Source organism: Bos mutus, chromosome 22, assembly GCF_027580195.1.
Source record: "Bos mutus isolate GX-2022 chromosome 22, NWIPB_WYAK_1.1, whole genome shotgun sequence".
Lineage (NCBI taxonomy): Eukaryota > Metazoa > Chordata > Mammalia > Artiodactyla > Bovidae > Bos > Bos mutus.
The window spans coordinates 15,206,234-15,224,592 of record NC_091638.1 but is presented as its reverse complement, the minus strand read 5'-3'; the positions used below and the strand labels follow the sequence as shown (position 1 = coordinate 15,224,592).

Genomic DNA, 18,359 nt, shown 5'->3' with positions numbered 1-18,359 from the left:
CAGTGTCCTATTACTATTTACCATTGCTCTGGAGGCACCATGGTTGTAGTGAGGTTAAGAAAAATGAAAAACAAGGCAATGAGAACACAAAATGCATTCGTTACAGAAGAAATGACCATATACTTGGAAAACCCAGGGCAACTGTGAGAAGCATTATGAAGTGAATGAGTAACCAGTAATCAAAATATGATACGAAAACAATATCCTTCACACAGACCAGGAGCTACGGGCCAGAATGTGTTGAGACAGGCTGAGACCTGGGACCCTTTTCCAGAGAGCTTGCGCTTGCACCTGGACAAATGCCTCCCCAAAGAATGGAATCCAAAGAAACTATAAGGGACTCAGGGAGTCCCAGGTGACCCAGGGGCTAAGACTCCATGCTCCCAATGCAGGGGGTCCAGTTTCAATCCCTCGTCAGGGAACTAGATTCCACATGCCGCAACTAAGACCCGCCTCAGCCAAATAAATAATTTTTTTTTAAGGAACTACAAAGCATTAAAACTAACTGCTCACAGGCCCAATGGGGCAGATTATGAACAACGAGACACAAAAAGGTCACAAACCAATGGCCACTTCTGGGGAGCTGGGAGCAAAAGCAGGGTTACTGCTGTGATCCCTGCTCACAGCACCATGGAGGGGATGGGCAGGGCAGATAAGCTACATCTTCACCCTCACTCCCTTTAAGGGACCGGCTCGCCCTGCCTTGGGAAGAGAGCCAGGGCAACAATTTCTTGTTTTCACTCCTGTGTGCTACAGCTCGAGCCCCAGTAAAGCCGTGCCTGAACTTCTCAGCCGACTTCTTATCAATTTCTGTTGATCAAAGAGTCCAGAAACCTTGGTTAGTAACAATATAATAGAAGGAAAAGAGGCCCTTTTCAATGGTCACAAGATGAAATATCAGTATCATCCCAACCTGAACGTGAAGATCCAGCTCAGGAAAACATAAAGATGCTTCTGAGGAACAGAAATAAAAGGAAAGACACAGCCTGTTCTTGGCCTAGAATGACCCTATATCTTAGGATGTAAATTCTCTCTATATTAGTCCACACAGATTTCATTTGATTCCAATGAAGTCCCGAGAGGACTTGGGAAGGCAAAGGAAGTAACAAGCTGACTGAGAAGAGTATTCAGGAGTATTGGGAAAAATCTTTAAAAAGAGCAAGGAGACCAAGCACTCCCAGTTATTAACATAAAATATAAAGTGTGATAATTAAAACAGTGTGATTCTGGCACATAAATAGACAGACCCTTTACTGGAACAGAAGAGTCCACAAATAGACTTGCGTACATATGGAAATTGGCTATATGGAAAAGACAGCATTTCAAATTGGGGGAAAGAAGGATTATTCAACAAATGGTGCTGGGACATTTGGGTTGCCATCTGAAAAAAAAAATCATTATTTTGCACCTGATCTCTTACTCCAAAATAACTTCCAGATGGATCAAAAATATATAAAAACACATGGGAGGATTTTTTAAAATAACCCTGAAATGAGGATGGTCCTTAAAAACATAATACACTATCCTAGAAGTCATGAAAAATAGCTTGATAAGTTTAACAGCATAGAACAATTTTTTTAAAATTTCTGCACAGCAGAAAGACTAGAAACAAAGTTTGAATGACATTTGAGCCTGAGAGAAATACCAGAACACAATGAAAACAAAAGACTGATTTTCTTAATCTATAAAAAAGCTCTTAAAGTCCTTAAGAAAAAGACCAACAATCCAACAGAAAATGGGGCAAAGAATATGAACAGTTAAAAAAAAACAGATTTTTAAAAAATCTAAGCAGAGGCTAAGGCAGGAGGAGAAGGGGACCGAAGAGGACGAAATGGTTGGATGGCATCACTGACTCAATGGACGTGAGTTTGAGCAAGCTCCGGGAGATGGTGAAGGACAGGGAAGCCTGGCGTGCTGCAGTCCATGGGGTCACAAAGAGTCGGACACAAGTGAGCGACTGAACAACAAAAAAGCAGAGGCAGGACAAGGGCGAGGCAGAAAAGTGCTGTCGGCTGTCAGGATGTGCAGAGCAGGCTCACCTGCGATTGTGCACTCCTGAAGGCGTTTGCACTGGAGGCCCCTCCCTTGCCACATGAACTCATCTTCTATGGCCGCATAACAAATGACCACCAACTTAGTGGCTTAACATAACACACTTATTAACTCACAGTTCCTGTGGGTCAGGAGTCCATCCCTTTTTACCAGGTACTCTACCCAGGGTCTCAGGCTGAACTCAAGGTGCTCCATCTCTTTCGTCACTCAGGCTCCTCTCCTGTACTCAGTCAGGCTGCTGGCAGAAACCATTCCTTGTGGTTTTAAGGAGATCTCAGGGTCCTTCCAGAGGCCTCCCTGACCCACAGCAGCTCACAGCCTGGCTGTTTACTCCTCGAGGCCAGCAAGAAAATCCTCTGATACTTCATCTTTGAAAGACTCTCCTGGCTGGTTCAGGCCAAAGGGAGAGTCTTCCTTCTGATTAACTCCAGATTAACTGATGAGTACCTCAATGATATTGTAATAACTTTGTATGGTGACAGACTGAAACTAGACTTATCTTGGTGATCATTTCATAACATATAGAAATACCGAGTCATTAGGTTGTGCGCCTGGAACTAACAGAGCACTGTAGGTTGATCATGCTTGCTTGCACGCATGCTCAGTTGTGTCTAACTCTTTTTGACCACGTGGACTGGAGCCTGCCAGGCTGCTCTGTCCACGGGATTTTCAAGCAAGAATACTGGAGTGGGTTGCCATCTCCTACTCCAGGGGATATTTCAATCAAAAAACAAATAAACAAAAATACCCAAAGATAACTGATTGGTAACTTAATCACTGAAATAAGATTCCATCATATTTACAGGTCTCATTCATTCTCAAGGGCAGGCATTCACACTAAGGGGGTGGGTATCTTGTGGACCATCTCTGAATTCTGCCGATCATACTCGTCCTAATCGAGGCCCTGCTCTTAAGTATATGTAACGATGCTTCATGTCACCCTTAAACACCCCTGTCCGGGTGGGCTGCTTCACCCTCCGTGGCTGGCCGCACCATCTGTGCAAGAGGAAGGAGCTCTGCACCCGTCTCTTGGGTCTGCTGTGGGACTTGAAGGAGCTCATGTACAGGCACCCCATAAAGGTGCCACGATTATATTTCAGGTCTCCGGCTGGAAGCTTGAGAGGTCGACAGTGGTCATGGATCTGGGCTCCTCTCTAACAACACCCGATGTTCAGGAAGGCCAAGCCACAGAAGAATGACGTGAACTATAGATTTGCACTCAAAACAAGGAACAAACACAGGATCACAAATGACTGAACCCGGCCCCCCGGGAAGGAAATGGGCCAGCCTCATCCAGAAGAGACCCGGAAGAAATGTCTTTTCCAGAGTCAGCTGAGTCAGCAAAGAGGGCAAAAGCATGCCCTCTGTGGCCAAACTGCGGCGGATCTGATCCCAGCTCCAACGCTTAAGGCCACAGGTTACTGTGGGCAAGTTCCTAAGCCCTTCTAAACCTCAGTTTCCTCATCTGTGGAATGGAGTTAAAAAATACTGTCCACTCCCAGGGCTGTCACACATCAACACATGTGAAGTGCTGGCACAGTGCCTGATGCGGAGGATGACAGGCGACGCTATATGCCATCATCTGTTCTGGAAGAACGAGTTAATCACGTGCCCGTTCACGGGCTGGACGAACGATTGTCACATAGTTTTCCACCTCTATATCTCTGGGACCTGAAAAGAAAAGGAGAAGCCTTTGGGATTCTTTTCAGTCTAGAGGAAGGAGTGGTATTTGAGCAAGCAGAACACAGCAGCACCTAAATAGGAACTCATACAGAGAGCCTGGATTCCTTCATTCATTTGCTCATCCTTTCACCCACTCGTTCAAAAGGTGCTTCTCCAGGATCTAACCAAGAGCTTGGCCCTGTGCTAGGCGCTGCGGATGTGAACAAAACAGAGAGACAGAAGTGAACAAATAAAATAGAACTTACTGTGTTGGGGAGTCAGAAAGAATATAGACAGGATAGCATGAAATAGAAAGAGGATAACAACAGAATGTGGAGGTCGGGAGAGTGGAGGCCTAGGGAGGAGGATGAGAGGCTTGTCTGAGGCCCTGCGCCTGAAGAAACTAACCAAGACCACATGCCAAGAGGCGGGGCTGAAGACAGCAGACACGGATGGATCTGTGGGTCCCTGAAGCTCCTGATATCGAGGGCATTGAGATGCTTTGCCTTATTGTAATGGAGAAGGGACACAGTCTGACTTATTGTGCTCTCTGCCTGAGCAGTTGCATGTGAACTTCTGAGGTCTCCCTCTAACTTCCAGTTGCTATAGGCTCTGCCCGGGGGCTTTCTCCAAATGCCATGGAATTAACACCTCCAGGAGCAGCCCTCAACCAAAGACCAAGGGGAGATGTGGCTATCAATACCTCGTGTCCCTCACCTCTTGGTGGGCTACCATTGCTCAGAGTTTTCCTGTGGCTCAAGCCCCAGTCACCCATGGCAGTGACCTGTTTGAGGACATGCCCTCTGCTGGCCGCCTCCTAGCCGTCTCACTTTCATCTTCCCTACGAGTGTTTCCTGGGGTCCCCTCCCAGAGGAACTACTGCACTGGACCCTGGTCTCAGGGTCTGCCTGGGGGAACGGAAACCAAGACATCATTCCAGCTTCTGTAAGGAGACCTGGTTGGAGGGGACAAAAGTGGAGACATTAGGGAGACGTTAGGGAAGAAGAGTCCAGGTAAGAAAAGATGGTGGCCCGCACCAGGATGGCGGCACCTGAGGCTTTCTGGGGTCTGAATTTTCCGGCACGTGAAGGCCCCGCATCAGCGGAAGCAGCAGGATGACTTCCACGAGCAAACACCACCCTCTCACTGTCTTGAGTTCTCTACAGCTGCTCACCCCGTGCAGCCAAGCACATGCCCTCCAAGATGAAACAGGGTGTGAGAAAAAAGAAGCCTCTCTAGAAGGAAAAGATACAGATGTGCGCATTCCTGTCCCCACCCCCCCAACACACGTCCTTCCCACCCTCTGGCCTCTGGGCAGATGGCCCTCTTGAGTCCAGGCACGACTGCCCTCAGGTTGTTCCTGGCTTCTGCTCAGTAGGGACCTGGGTTCCTGGGCTGGGAAACCCACAGCCCCTCCTCACTCCAGCCTGCCCATGGTTTCTAGGAAGGCAGCACCCGCCAGCCAGGGGTGTTTGACTTGCCTGGTGTTCGGCAAACCCAGGAAGAGGTGGCACGAGGCCAGCTGAGTGGCGTCTGACCACACGCCCACCTGTGTGTGCTCTGGCGGCTGAACTGTCCACCGCCATGGCTGGGCTTGGCAGCTGAGGAAGGGCTTCACACCACAACCTCCAAAGACAGACAGAGGGGCTCTGTGTGGGCAGAAAGTGGCTGCGTGCACATCAGCTGGGTGGGGGTCACAAGGAGGGGCCTCAGGGCTCAAAGTCCCAGATGTCCCGACAAGCACCCCCTTTTCCTGCCCTCACCCATGGCCAGCTGAAGAGGACTATGTGAGAAGGAGGGTGAGCTCTGGAGCTAGACCATCCAGGCTGTGTCTCAGCTCCACCGGCCATGAACTTAGCCAAGTTGCTTAACCTCTTGAGACCTCAACTGTCCAACTTCAAAACAGGGAGAAGCCCAGTATCTCTCTAGCAAGGCTACCATGAGGACTGGAGGAGTTAATTCCTATAAAGTGTTGGGGGCAGTGCTTCTGTATTACTGAGCTTGGGCCATCGCCAGGCACTGTCTTAAGTATATTACGTGAATGATCCTGCATGCAGAAACCACACAGGGTCAGTGGTGTCATCTGATGGAGGCCAGGCTCCCCCAGAGACAGACCTCAGCCAAGAACTCAGAGCGAAAGCAGTTGATCCGTGAGCTAATTCAAAAACACAAGCAAGGATCAGGGAAGGCAGACAGGGAGGGCCGGCAACGAACTCTGTGGGTAACCGTGGCTCAATCCTGGTAGGGGACTCTGAGAGACACGTGGAACATGCCCCACAGAGCCACCCCGGCCAGGGAACCAGGGCTTTTACAGACTGCCTCCCATCAGTCATAGGACGGCTGTTCCTGGAGGGAGAGTGGCCGGCTCTTCCAGTTTGCCCAAGACTGTAGTCTGTGGTCTGGGAAATGCCTCCCTCCCAGGCTAGAGGACAGGTCACGCTGTCTGGAGAGCACTAATCCCTAGCCCTCAGCCTGTCACACACAGGCAGAGCAGGCTCGGGGCCCAGAGCAAGCCTGCATACAGGAGCTGGTGATTAAGAGCTACCATGCGCTCAAGGGCAGAAGGCAGGGACATCCGGTCCCATTTAGAGAGAAGTGAAGTTCAAAGACGCCGGCTAGTCTGCTCAGGGTCACACAGTGGGACATGGCCAGTGGGCAGGGGATTCAAAACCAGATCTGTCTGGTGCCAAAGCCCGTGCCAACCACCAGGCCCCATGCTCCTCCCTCCACAAAGCAGCCACGAGACACAGACTCGAGGAGCTGGAAGTATTGCTGGAGGCCAGCTGGTCCCGTGACAGGAGACAAATACCCATAAGCAGACAGGTAACATCCAAGGCTTTGGGGTTGGGTGTGGCTCAGTGGTAAAGAATCTGCCTGCAATGCAGGAGACACAGCATAGAAACCTGGGTTCTAGAACATGGGTTCAATCCCTGGGTCTGGAAGATGCCCTGGAGGAGGAAATGACAACCCACTCCAGTATTCTTGCCTGGGAAATCCCATGGACAGAGTCTGGCAGTCTACAACAGACCGTGGGCTCAAAAAGTCAGACACGACTTAGTGACTGAGAATGCACACAATCACATCAGACAACAGGAGGTGTGGTCTTTGGCAGAAAGGGGAGCATGGCAACCTTTAAAGGGGCAGCAGCTACTCAGCTCAGGCTCATTTCTGCTGCATGGAAACAGAGGCCCCATGTTATTAAACCATTCAGTGTTTCAAAGGAAGTGGGATTTTCATGAGAAATCTCAAAGTATTAAATGTGGTCTGAGAATCTTCTAAAATACATTTCCAACCAAACTTGTATGAACAACACAGGGAGCATCAGTCCCTGGCTACCAGTTATGACGTTGAACTTGACCCATGGCTCATCCAGTCACCCCAGCAGGTAAATTAAGGGCTAGTATTGATCCCTTCCCTCAACAGAGGTCCCTACAGGGATGGGGCTGCCTTTGTATGCATACATTTCCACCCACTGTGTGCTTGAATTGTTTTTTTTTTCTTTCTTTCTGGCCGCATTCCCCCACTTGTGTCTCCACAGTTGACATCCAGCTCATAGGTCCTGGAGCAGCCACATCAGTTGTTAACAGGCCACTTAGTAAATATCTGATGTCTGCAGTCCCCCTGGTAAGCCCTGTACCCTAACTGCCCAACCCCTTCCCTGCTGCTGCTACTAAGTCGCTTCAGTCGTGTCCGACTCTGTGCGACCCCATAGACAGCAGCCCACCAGGCTCCCCCATCCCTGGGATTCTCTAGGCAAGAACACTGGAGTGGATTGCCATTTCCTTCTCCAATGCATGAAAGTGAAAAGTGAAAGTGAAGTCACGCAGTCGTGTACGACTCTTCGCGACAGCCTACCAGGCTCCTCCGTCCATGGGATTTTCCAGGCAAGAGTACTGGAGTGGGGTGCCATTGCCTTCTCCGAACCCCTTCCCTAGGATACCCAAAAACTCCAGGGTTAATTTCTGGCACAGCAGGGACCTCAGCTGGCCCTGTGGTTTCCTTCTCTCTCCAGGGTCCAAGTGGGACCAGCATCATCCCTTTATTTCTCCCCTCTCTCATTCTCTCTCTCCTCCACCTCAACTCTCTTTTTTGAATTATGCAACCAACTTGAAGCCTTCTTGATTCAAGGATAAATGTTTAACTACCAGCTCTCCGGGAATAAGGAGGAGTCCTGATTTGAAGAATTCCCTGATTCCCAAGGTATAAATACTCCTGCCTGCATGCGTGCTATGTCGCTTCAGTCGTGTCTGACTCTATGAGACCCTATGGACTACAGCCCACCAGGCTCCTCTGTCCATGGGATTCTCCAGGAGAGAATAGTGGAATGGGTTGCCGGCCTTCCTCCAGGGATCTTCCCAGCTCAGGGACTGACCTTTTGTCTCTTATGACTCCTGCATGGGCAAGTAGGTTCTTTACCAACAGCACCCCCTGGGAAGCCCCATAAATATTCCTACCCTGGCCTGTTTCAAGCTAGCAACAGGCACGAATGTGCAGTCAGCAAGAGACATGACATGCATGCAGTAGCTCAGAACTATACACTATTTACTAGGTAGATGCAAAAAACCTCAAGACCTCAGATAACAGTAAAATGTAAAATAATTGTGAAGTAATGAGATCAGAGTATTGATTACCTTTGTTTCTAATATAACTTATTATATGGTTAGTTTACATAATTTCAATTTTAATAATGCCTGTGTTTCACAACTGGCTCATAAAATTCCTGAAATTCAAGAATGAGCCCAAACGAACTGGTTTTCAGCACACCAATGGATGAATGAACACAAGGCAGAAAAATAACAAAAAAAGGGTGCTGGGTGATCAAAAGACAAGGACTAAAATAAAAAGTTAATTGTTAAAAAAAAGAATGGTAAAAAAGCAAACAAACAAACGAAAGCAAAAGACAAGGGTTAGGGGGAGTCACCATCCAGCCTCAAGCAGGCCATTCCAATGTCTCAGTTCACCTAGAGTCCTCGCCTCCGCGGCGCCCCGCCCCGCCCCGCCCCTCCAGGCCCCGCCTACCTGCAGCAGGAAGTCAAAGAGGGCCAGGCGTGCCCACTCGGCGTGGTGGATGCCCAGGCATGGGGCATGGCTGGGTCGGCCACAGCCACGTGCCAGCAGGGCCTGGTACTGCAGCCAGCCCAAAGCCAGAGAGTTCTGGTCGTCCTCCGGGTCACCCAGGTGCTGCACGTCGGGTGCCCACCAGATGACGGGCCGGGCGCCGCCGTCCGTGTAGCGGTAGGGCAGCAGCGGACTGTGGAAGCGCCTGGCCACCGCGGGCAGGCTCCGGCGCAGCCCCAGCACGCGGTCTACGTGGAAGGACAGGACCTCGGACAGGTCCCCGGGCCTCTTGATCAAGCCACAGAGGCCCTGGGAGCAGAGCTGACTGAGCCCAGGAGCTGCATCTTGAAGGGCCCCCTCGCTGGAGAAACCGACTAGCAGCACCTGCCCGTGGCCGGGTACCCGGGCTTTGCCTGCCACCTCCCCCTGGGCCAGAAGCTGGAGGGCCTGCACATCCTGCTCTGTGAGCCATGGGGGGACCTGCTCGCTGGTCCTGAAGCCACTCGACAGCCCAGGGGTCTCAGTGTCACACCAGACAGACCCTTGCAGCTCCCTAACAGAACCAGGCCACCAGTGAGCCCCTTTGGTTGGGGCAGGACCCCCCACTTGTTGGCCACCAGTCCAGGCTCTGTTCCCCACTCCTGGCAGACCCCCGCCTTCTGGAGGAGGCTGGAGGGTCAGTCCAGCAGTAGCTCTCCGAGTCTGTAAGGCTGACATGTCATGCCCTGCGAGGGGGCCACCTGGGGTGCTTGTCTCACTGAGTGCCTCCGGGAGGGCACCACGGTGCCAGGGTGGGTCCAGGTCTTTGGCTCCTGGACCCCTGATCGCCTCCCCCTGCAGGAGCACAAGACGCCGGGTACTGAGTCTCAGGTCTTCTGGAGGTGCCAAAGTAATGTCGTTCCCGATCCTCCCTGCATGGCTGCTCTCCTTCCCTGGGGACCGTCTGCCGCTGTCCATGTGCCCTCTGTGGCCTTGCTCCTCAGCACACACCAGGATGGAGCTCCTGGGCAAGGTCCAGCTTCTCCTCAACCTTCTTGCCCGCTGCCTCCAGCTGGAGCTCAGAGCCTGCCGACTCTGGGGGACAGGGACATCAGCAACCCCCTGGGGCTCCATGGGGCCAGGGTCTGGGCCAGCAGCTGGGTGCTGTGTGGGCAAGCGAGTGACAGTCACCACAGACAGAGTCGTTAAAAGGCAGAATGCCATTGCCAACCGCCTCTTGCCACGCAGCTTTCTCCACAGCCAAGATGCCTGGGGGATGGGGGTAGGAAAAAAAAAGCTTAGAACCTTGAAAACATCAGCCCTGACCCACAAAATAACGGGACAGTGAATGAATGAACATCTTGGGTGAACAAGGAGGGAAAAGAATGAAGCCTGGGTGGGGGGGTGGGGGGTGGGCATGACACCCAGCGGCTCCTCAAGAGAGGAGCCGGCAGCCATGCTCCTGCTTCAGCACTCAGCCTGCTGTCGCCCAGGACAGGCCTGCAGGGACACCAGGCTTCTCCCCTCTGAGTAAACTGCTGTTATGACTCAGATCTCCAAACATGCTAAGAGCCTTTCGCCATCTGTTCCCCACGCTGAGTGCTGGCCCCTTCTTCTCGTCTCCCCATTATCCCCCTCTGTGGACCTGCAGTGTCTCCCACAAACATGCCCTTCCCTTTCCGGGGCACACAGCCACCCGGCCACAGATGGCCTTGCCTGGCCTCCCTGGCAGCCAAGTGTGACCCTGGGACTAAGTCCTTGCCCAGGGCCTGAAGCAGTCACTTTTATTAGCCCCATCTGTTCAAAAGGAGGTTGGCTGCCTCAGCTCGCCTCTCTGGGCCCACGTGTGGCCGAGTCAGCTCCGGACGGTTGGCAAAGGACATATCCTGGGGCAGTAGTTTTTCAACACGTGGTCTCGGGACCAGCAGCGTCAGTACCACCTGGAAACTTGTTTTCCAGGTGATTCCGATTCGTGGGCACCAAGGGGCCACAAGAAGGAAGGAGCTTGGGAGCTTGCATGAGCCCATGGGCGCAGAACTGGCAAGGGTTGTTCAAGCCACTGTGCTTTGGGGCCCCTGCAACTGTGAGCCTGGAGCACCACCTCCATCCACACACATTCCAGCAGTCCAGGCACCCTGACCCTGGACCAGAGCTGGTGGGGCCACCCAGGACCCTGACCTACACGAGGCCAAATAGCCCCTCGGCCCCTACCCTTCCCCCGGGAACCAGAGCCTGTGACAGGTCAGCGAGGTTGGCTTTTTTCTGCTCATGAACTTGACGTCAGGGGCACATGGCAGACCAGCTACCGATGACAGCAGTGACCATAGTCTACTGAGAACGAGTCTGCGGGGAGAGAGAACAAACAGCCCCAAACCAGACACCAGATGGGAGGGAGCCCCTGCCCAGTGACCAGAAGTTTCTGGTTCCGGTTCCAAGCCTGGCCCAGCTCTGTGTTCTTCTCTCACTGGGTGGATTTAGCCCAGTTCCAGTACTTGAGATGCCGTACATGTTTAGTCTTTGTTCTGCCATGGTATTTCATGGTATGTTTTCTGTATTTATAATTTTTGAAGTCTTTCACTATGCTTTCAGTTACCTTTACTTTTTTCATGGTGCATATTTCTTATCACATTTAGGAAATTTTTATTTGAATTCTAATAATTGGACCCTTCATGACTATATACCCTTAAATGTCCAGTTCTTTAAACACCAGCTCTTAAATCCTAGTAAGAACAATCATAAAATTAGCATATTTCCTCTTCCCCATCCCCTACCATTCGATCGTTATTCAATTTTAATCATTGTGCTGTGTGCTCAGTCACTCAGTCATGCCTGATTCTTTGCGACCCCATGGACTGTAGCCCGCCAGGCTCCTCTGTGCATGGGATTCTCCAGGCAAGAATACTGGAGTGCATTACCATGCCCTCCTCCAGGGGATCTTCCCAACGCAGGGATTGAACCCAGGTCTCCAGCATTGCAGGCAGATTTTTTACTGTCTGAGCCACCAGGGAAACCCCTTAATCATTGGTATTATCTTTTTAAATGTTTACATTTGTATAATTAAAAATGCTTACATTTCTACTATATTTTGTCAGCTTTAAATGACAGTCTTTGGCCCCCAGTTATTACTCATGAATAGCATGTTTATTCTTTCTCCCACCTTTTCCTTCATTCACCTTCCAAAGTTTTATATTTGTGTCATTTCTGTATTGTTAGGATATAAATCATGCCCCTTCTACTCTATTACTCCAATATTCATATTTGTTTGGTCTTAGTTCTTCAGTTAGGTATATTCTTTGCTTACTCCTGTCCCCTTTGCCCTAGTTTTTCATTATTTCTTGGTTGATTGAAGTTTAAAAACTCCATAATTTTCTCAAGAAGTACTCATGGGAACAACAATTTCTGGGTTCTTGCATGTTCAAAACTATTTTTCTATCGTATTCGTACCTGAAAGAAAGTTTGGCGAGATATAAAATACTGCTCACAATTACCTTCTTGGAATAGCTTATAGGTCCTGCTCTACAGTTTTCTAACTTCAGATGATGCTGTGGAGAAACCTCAGATTAGACTGGCTCCCTGCCTAGGAGCCCTAAGAATTCTTTCTTGTTCTTCCTTTTCCCCCCATTGTTTCCCCATCTTTACCGAGGTATAACTGACAAAACCACAACAACTGTTTTTATATTTAAATTATTGACCATGACGATTTGATACATGCATAGCCTGTGACATGTTCACCATAGTTGTTAGTTAACACATCCATTCCTTCACACAGACCTTTTCCTGTGTGTAGTAAGAACGCTTAAGATCTACTGTTTTTGCAAATTTCAAGTAAACGATACCATATTACTAAGTACAGTCACCATGCTGTACATTAGATCCTCAGAACTTATTTTACAGCTGAAAGTCTTTTTTTTTTTTTTTTTTAAGATTCTACATACAAGTGATACTACACAGGATTTGTCTTTCTCTGTCTGGACTATCTCACTTAGCTTAATGTCCTCCAGGTTTATCCATGTTTGTTGCAAATGGCAGGATTTCCTTCTTTCTTTAGTGGCTGAATAATATTGCGTCGTATGCACGTGTGCGTTTTCTGGATCCATTCACCCACTAAGAGAGAGATACGAATGTTATTTCCACGTCTTGGCGATTGTGAATAATGCTGCAGTGAACACGGCGGTGCTGGTGTCTCTTCCAGACATGATTTCTTTTCCTTCAGATATATCCTCAGTAGGCCTCCTCCAATTCTGGAGATCTCCCCTATTTGGGGCTCCAGGGGCCTCCTCTCTGTGGAAGATGCTTTTGTGCCCTATGTTATGTTCCCCTGGACCCCTGGCTGACGCCAGCTGCCCTCACAGTGGACAGTCCCCCTGCACATTGCCAGCTTCCCACCTCAAGCCCCAGAATCATTCCCTGCTTTCTTGCCCACTATCAGGGAGGCACAGAAGAAATTAACACCTTTAGGGACAACCCTCAACCAACAGGAGACAAAAGTCAGGGGGTAGGGCTTCCCTGGTGGCTCAGTGATAAAGAATCCACCTGCCACTGCAGGAGACTGGTTCAGTCCCTGGTCCAGGAACATCCCACATGCCGTGGAGCAGCTAAGCCCACGTACCACAGCTATTAAGCCTGGGCTCTAGAGCCAGGGAACCACAATTACTGAAGCCCGTGCACCCTAGAGCCTGTGCTCCTCAACGAGAGAAGCCACCACAACGAGAAGCCCACGCACCGCAGCTAGAGAAAGCCCGTGCAGCAACAAAGAGCCAGCACGGCCAAAGATAAATAGAGTTTTTAATGCTATAAAAAAAAGTCAGTGGATAAACGCCCAGCCTCCATCCTCCAGAGGGACAATTGTGAGTGGCATTCTGTACGTTGCCACAGGATATGCCCCGAGGGACTGAGCCTCTATTCTATAAAACAGATGGTCCTTGTCTCCCTCCAAGATGCCTTTCTTTAGCGGATGATCCTTTTGAAGTGAGAGTCTAAACTGTTGTCCTTATTTATTATATATGTTTTAATATGGCTTTTATTACTACTTAACACACGTATGTGTGACACACTTCCCAGGTGGCCCAGTGGTAAAGAATCCACCTGCCAATGCAGGAGCTGCAGGAGAGGTGGGTTAGATCCCTGGGTTGGGAAGATTCCCTGGAGGAGGAAATGGCAACCCAACTCCAGTATTCTGGCCTGGAAATTTCCATGGACAGCAGAGCCTGGGGGTCGCAAAAGATTTGGACACGACTGAAGCGACTGAACACACACATGTAATACATGCATAGAGAAGCACTGTGAAAAACTCAAATAATGCAGCTGGTCCTCCGTAACCATGGGCTCCACACCCCCAGATTCAACCAACTGCAGGTACCATTACTGATGTTAACTTTTCAGTTGAATATGAGTTATTCTCTCCTCTAATCCTTAAAACAACATAGGGAAATGGGAATGACTCAGTTCCTATTTTACGAAGGAGAAAACTGGAAAGTCCAGAGTGCTCACTTGCCCAGAATCACAGGCCGGCCAGAACAACAGCATTTTTAATTAAAAGTAGAGGTGGCCATGGACAAAGAAGTCTGTTTGGGTTTCTTTTTCTCCCTTCTGAAAAGAAAAAAATAGGTTTTCAAGTTGGATTCATAGCCTAGATTCTCAAAGTTCTGGATGCCACTAGGGAAACGTCTTTTAAAAATGTTTCAAGAAGACAGGCTGTTTTGATCCTTCTCTCGGCCTCACTTGGCCTTGGACAACCTGGGGAAAGCTGGCAATTGTGCAGTTGTGCAGAGAGAAAGGTTCAAAATGACCATGAGCAGATGTCCCTGAAGGGCCACCCAAGTAAAGCTTTGGGGAAAAAAAAATACCTGCTTTGATCAAACTGTAAAAACATCCTCTGAGGAGAAATATTCAGCTGAATAAGAGCACATCAGAGAAAGGAGTAAAGGGAATGATGCCTCATGTCCTAGAAAGTTAGCTGCTGGATCCTAACCACCCCCACTGCTGCACGCGTGCCAGTGGAACCTGCCCCCCCACCATCTAATACATGATGGGAGACGCGCTCACGATGCTGGCGGCAGGAGGGAAAGAAGATGGTTCTACAGTTGCTCTGCGTCTCCTCCCTGCTCAAATCCCACCTCCCACCCTTTCACCAAGACTCCCCCTTGATTCCTCAGAGAAGATGCCCTCTTCCCCAGCAGCCCCACCCACTCACAGTTGCAGAGTAAGAGGGGTGGAGAAAGAGGGGAGCCAGAAAAGCTTTGGGGAAGACACACGCGAGTTCTAGATCAGCTTGTGGCCCTTCTGGGCTGTGTTACAATGGGTAAGATACACAACCGCTCTGCCCTATTTCCTCCGTTATAAAATGGGGGAGAATGAGATAATCCCTCCTTACAAAGACTGACGTGAGGAAAATAAATGAGTCAAAATATAGAAAGGACCCAATACATGGTTTGGTACATTTACATGGTGGGATCAGGGTTTCTGTCCCCGCTTTCTGAACTCCCTCTGTTTTTCAGGGATCTGAAAAATACCCAGCACCACTCCTTCCTGGAGTTTGGCATATTGTAATGGGGACATTTGGGGGCACAGCTCAAGGTAGAGACAGAAAGAGAAACTCTTTCATCATAAAGCCACAAGTGTAAGCTAGGAGAAGGCCACCTGGGCAGTAAGAAAGGTCTCGCCCTGCAGAGGCTCCATCCGGAGATAACCCAGGGTGGGACAGGAAGGAATCACTTGGCTTTAAAGCGTGTGGGGAGCTGAGGAGAGAAAGGGTGGGAGCTAGGAAGGACACATGCATGAAGGCTAAAAGCAAACAACAGAGATTTGGGGTTCCCTTACAACTGTAAGGGGGCTCCTCATCCTGCCACGGCTTCTCTGAAGGTAGGACATGCCTCCCCACTGTCTGACCCTGGTCGTGTGACTTGCTTCTGCCAAAGGAATGCAAGTGGACAAAACACAGGCCGCGTCCTACCGGTGGCTTTACCTGTGCTTGTGTGGCACTAGCCACCTTGCAGACTCGTGCGCCACTGTGACAGGAACGTGTCCCAGGCGAGGCACCGAGTAGACCTGAACCCAGTGCCCGGCCTGGCCCCTGCCCAGCCACATTCACCGGGCCCAGTGAACCCACAGCCCTGGAACCAAGATAAGGCTGTACGCTGTTGGGAACCATCGCGACTGTGGGCTGTTTGCTATGCAGCATGATCACAGCAAACCCTAACTCATTCAGATCCTTGGGTGACTTCTTTGGGGCTCAGTGTGTGCCCTTGGTCAGAAAGCAGCAAAGTGGTTTAGTAACCAAGCACGGCGCCCTCCCCTTGACTAGTAAGGGCACAGCGGTGTCACTACAGAGGCATGGCTGGCTCTGACGACTTGACGGTGCAGCCTGGTCACAGACACGTCCCATGACCAGTCTCCCCCCATGACATGGCCTGGAGGACCCCTTCAGTCAAATGAAAACAGGAGAGGCCTTTTGGGAAGAACTTTTGGGGAAAATTCCAACATATGCTGGTAGCCTTTGCACAGACACAGTGTGAGAAACCAGAAACATTTGGGGAAAAGGACTCGATTACAGTTTGTACTGAAACCACCAGCGGGAGACTCTTTCTCATTTCTAAAGAGCCACAGGGAAAGAAATGCCCTTCTACTTTGGGAAAACTCATCAGGACTTGGCCTCACTTTGGGGCCCTACTTATCCCGTTCCCAGACCACCTCCCAGAATGTCCTGCTGTGAACCCTGACAGCCCAGGGCTGGGAACTGGCTGGCAGGGATGGAGGCAGAGCCATCTTTTCTCAACTCCCAGAGGTCAAAAAAAGATGACACTCTCCGACATAAATCACAGCAGGATCCTCTATGACCCTCCTCCCAGAATATTGGAAATAAAAGCAAAAATAAACAAATGGGATCTAATTAAAATTAAAAGCTTCTGCACAACAAAAGAAACTATAAGCAAGGTGAAAAGACAGCCTTCAGAATGGGAGAAAATAATAGCAAATGAAGCAACTGACAAACAACTAATCTCAAAAATACACAAGCAACTCCTGCAGCTCAGTTCCAGAAAAATAAAAGACTGAATCAAAAAATGGGCCAAAGAACTAAATAGACATTTCTCCAAAGAAACGACATACAGATGGCTAACAAACACATGAAAAGATGCTCAACATCACTCATTATCAGAGAAATGCAAATCAAAACCACAATGAGGTACCATTTCACACCAGTCAGAATGGCTGCGATTCAAACGTCTACAAGCAATAAATGCTGGAGAGGGTGTGGAGAAAAGGGAACCCTCTTACACTGTTGGTGGGAATGCAAACTAGTACAGCCATTATGGAGAACAGTGTGGAGATTCCTTAAAAAACTGGAAATAGAACTGCCTTATGATCCAGCAATCCCACTGCTGGGCATACACACTGAGGAAACCAGAAGGGAAAGAGACACGTGTACCCCAGTGTTCATCGCAGCACTGTTTATAATAGCCAGGACATGGAAGCAACCTAGAGGCCTATCAGCAGATGAATGGATAAGAAAGCTGTGGTACATATACACAATGGAGTATTACTCAGCCATTAAAAAGAATACATTTGAATCAGTTCTAATGAGGTGGATGAAACTGGAGCCGATTATACAGAGTGAAGTAAGCAGGAAAGAAAAACACCAATACAGTATACTAACGTATATATATGGAATTTAGAAAGATGGTAATGACAACCCTGTATGCGAGACAGCAAAAGAGACACAAATGTATAGACAGTCTTTTGGACTCTGTGGGAGAGGGAGGAGGGGGATGATTTGGGAGAATGACATTGAAACGTATAATACCATATAAGAAACGAATCGCCAGTCCAGGTTCGATGCAGGATACAGGATGCTTGGGGCTGGTGCACTGGGATGACCCAGAGAGATGGTATGGGGAGGGAAGTGGGAGGGGGTTCAGGATGGGGAACACGTGTACACCTGTGGCAGATTCATGTTGATGTATGGCAAAACCAATACAACATTGTAAAGTAAAAAAAAAAAAAGAAGATGACAAAAACCCGACCTACGCTGAACAGCCGTGGCGGATGGCATAACATGCAGGGCAGAGGCAGTGGAGAGAATATAGAGACCGCGTGGTCCTCTCCCCCTCACAGCAGACAGAATCGCAAAGCACTTGTACAGTGCTTCTCGGTGGAGGTGTCCTGGTGGGAGAAGGGGTGGAGAGAAGCCACATGATGTACGTGTATGTGGGGAGGGGACGGATAAAAATCAAAGTTGGCTCTGGTTTAGTCTCCACCAAAGGAGTGACAGCCCCCTCTGTCGTGTCCGCCGACTTCTCCCCTCTCCGACACAACCCCCCTGGCTGATCGCTGGTTCACCACGACTCAGACTCTGGCTGAGACTGGCAGAGATTTTGCAATGTGGAATTTCTGTTTCATTTTTTTAAAGATCAGCCAAATGATTTTCATAACAAAACCATGGCCAGGGTGAGAGGGAATACATAAGCATATTTTCAGAGGACTGGATTAAAACCACATGTTGATGCTGTGAGTATCACTGCGGGCTGGACCTGCTCAAATTCTGCTTCCCTTGGCTGAACTCAGAATCTAACCCCAGGAAGGGAGAGCTGGGCGGGCACAAGACTCTGGGG

The 18,359-nt window shown here is 49.5% G+C and overlaps 1 protein-coding gene across 1 annotated transcript in view; it reads right to left on the bottom strand.

The window, feature by feature from the left end:
- GASK1A (golgi associated kinase 1A) overlaps positions 1-18,359 on the bottom strand; it is a 57,544-nt gene that overhangs the window by 12,318 nt on the left and 26,867 nt on the right. Inside the window, exon 2 of the mRNA XM_070360582.1 lies at positions 8,734-10,020. Coding sequence (XP_070216683.1) covers positions 8,734-10,020 — 1,287 coding nt within the window. The remainder of the gene's footprint in view (positions 1-8,733; positions 10,021-18,359) is intronic.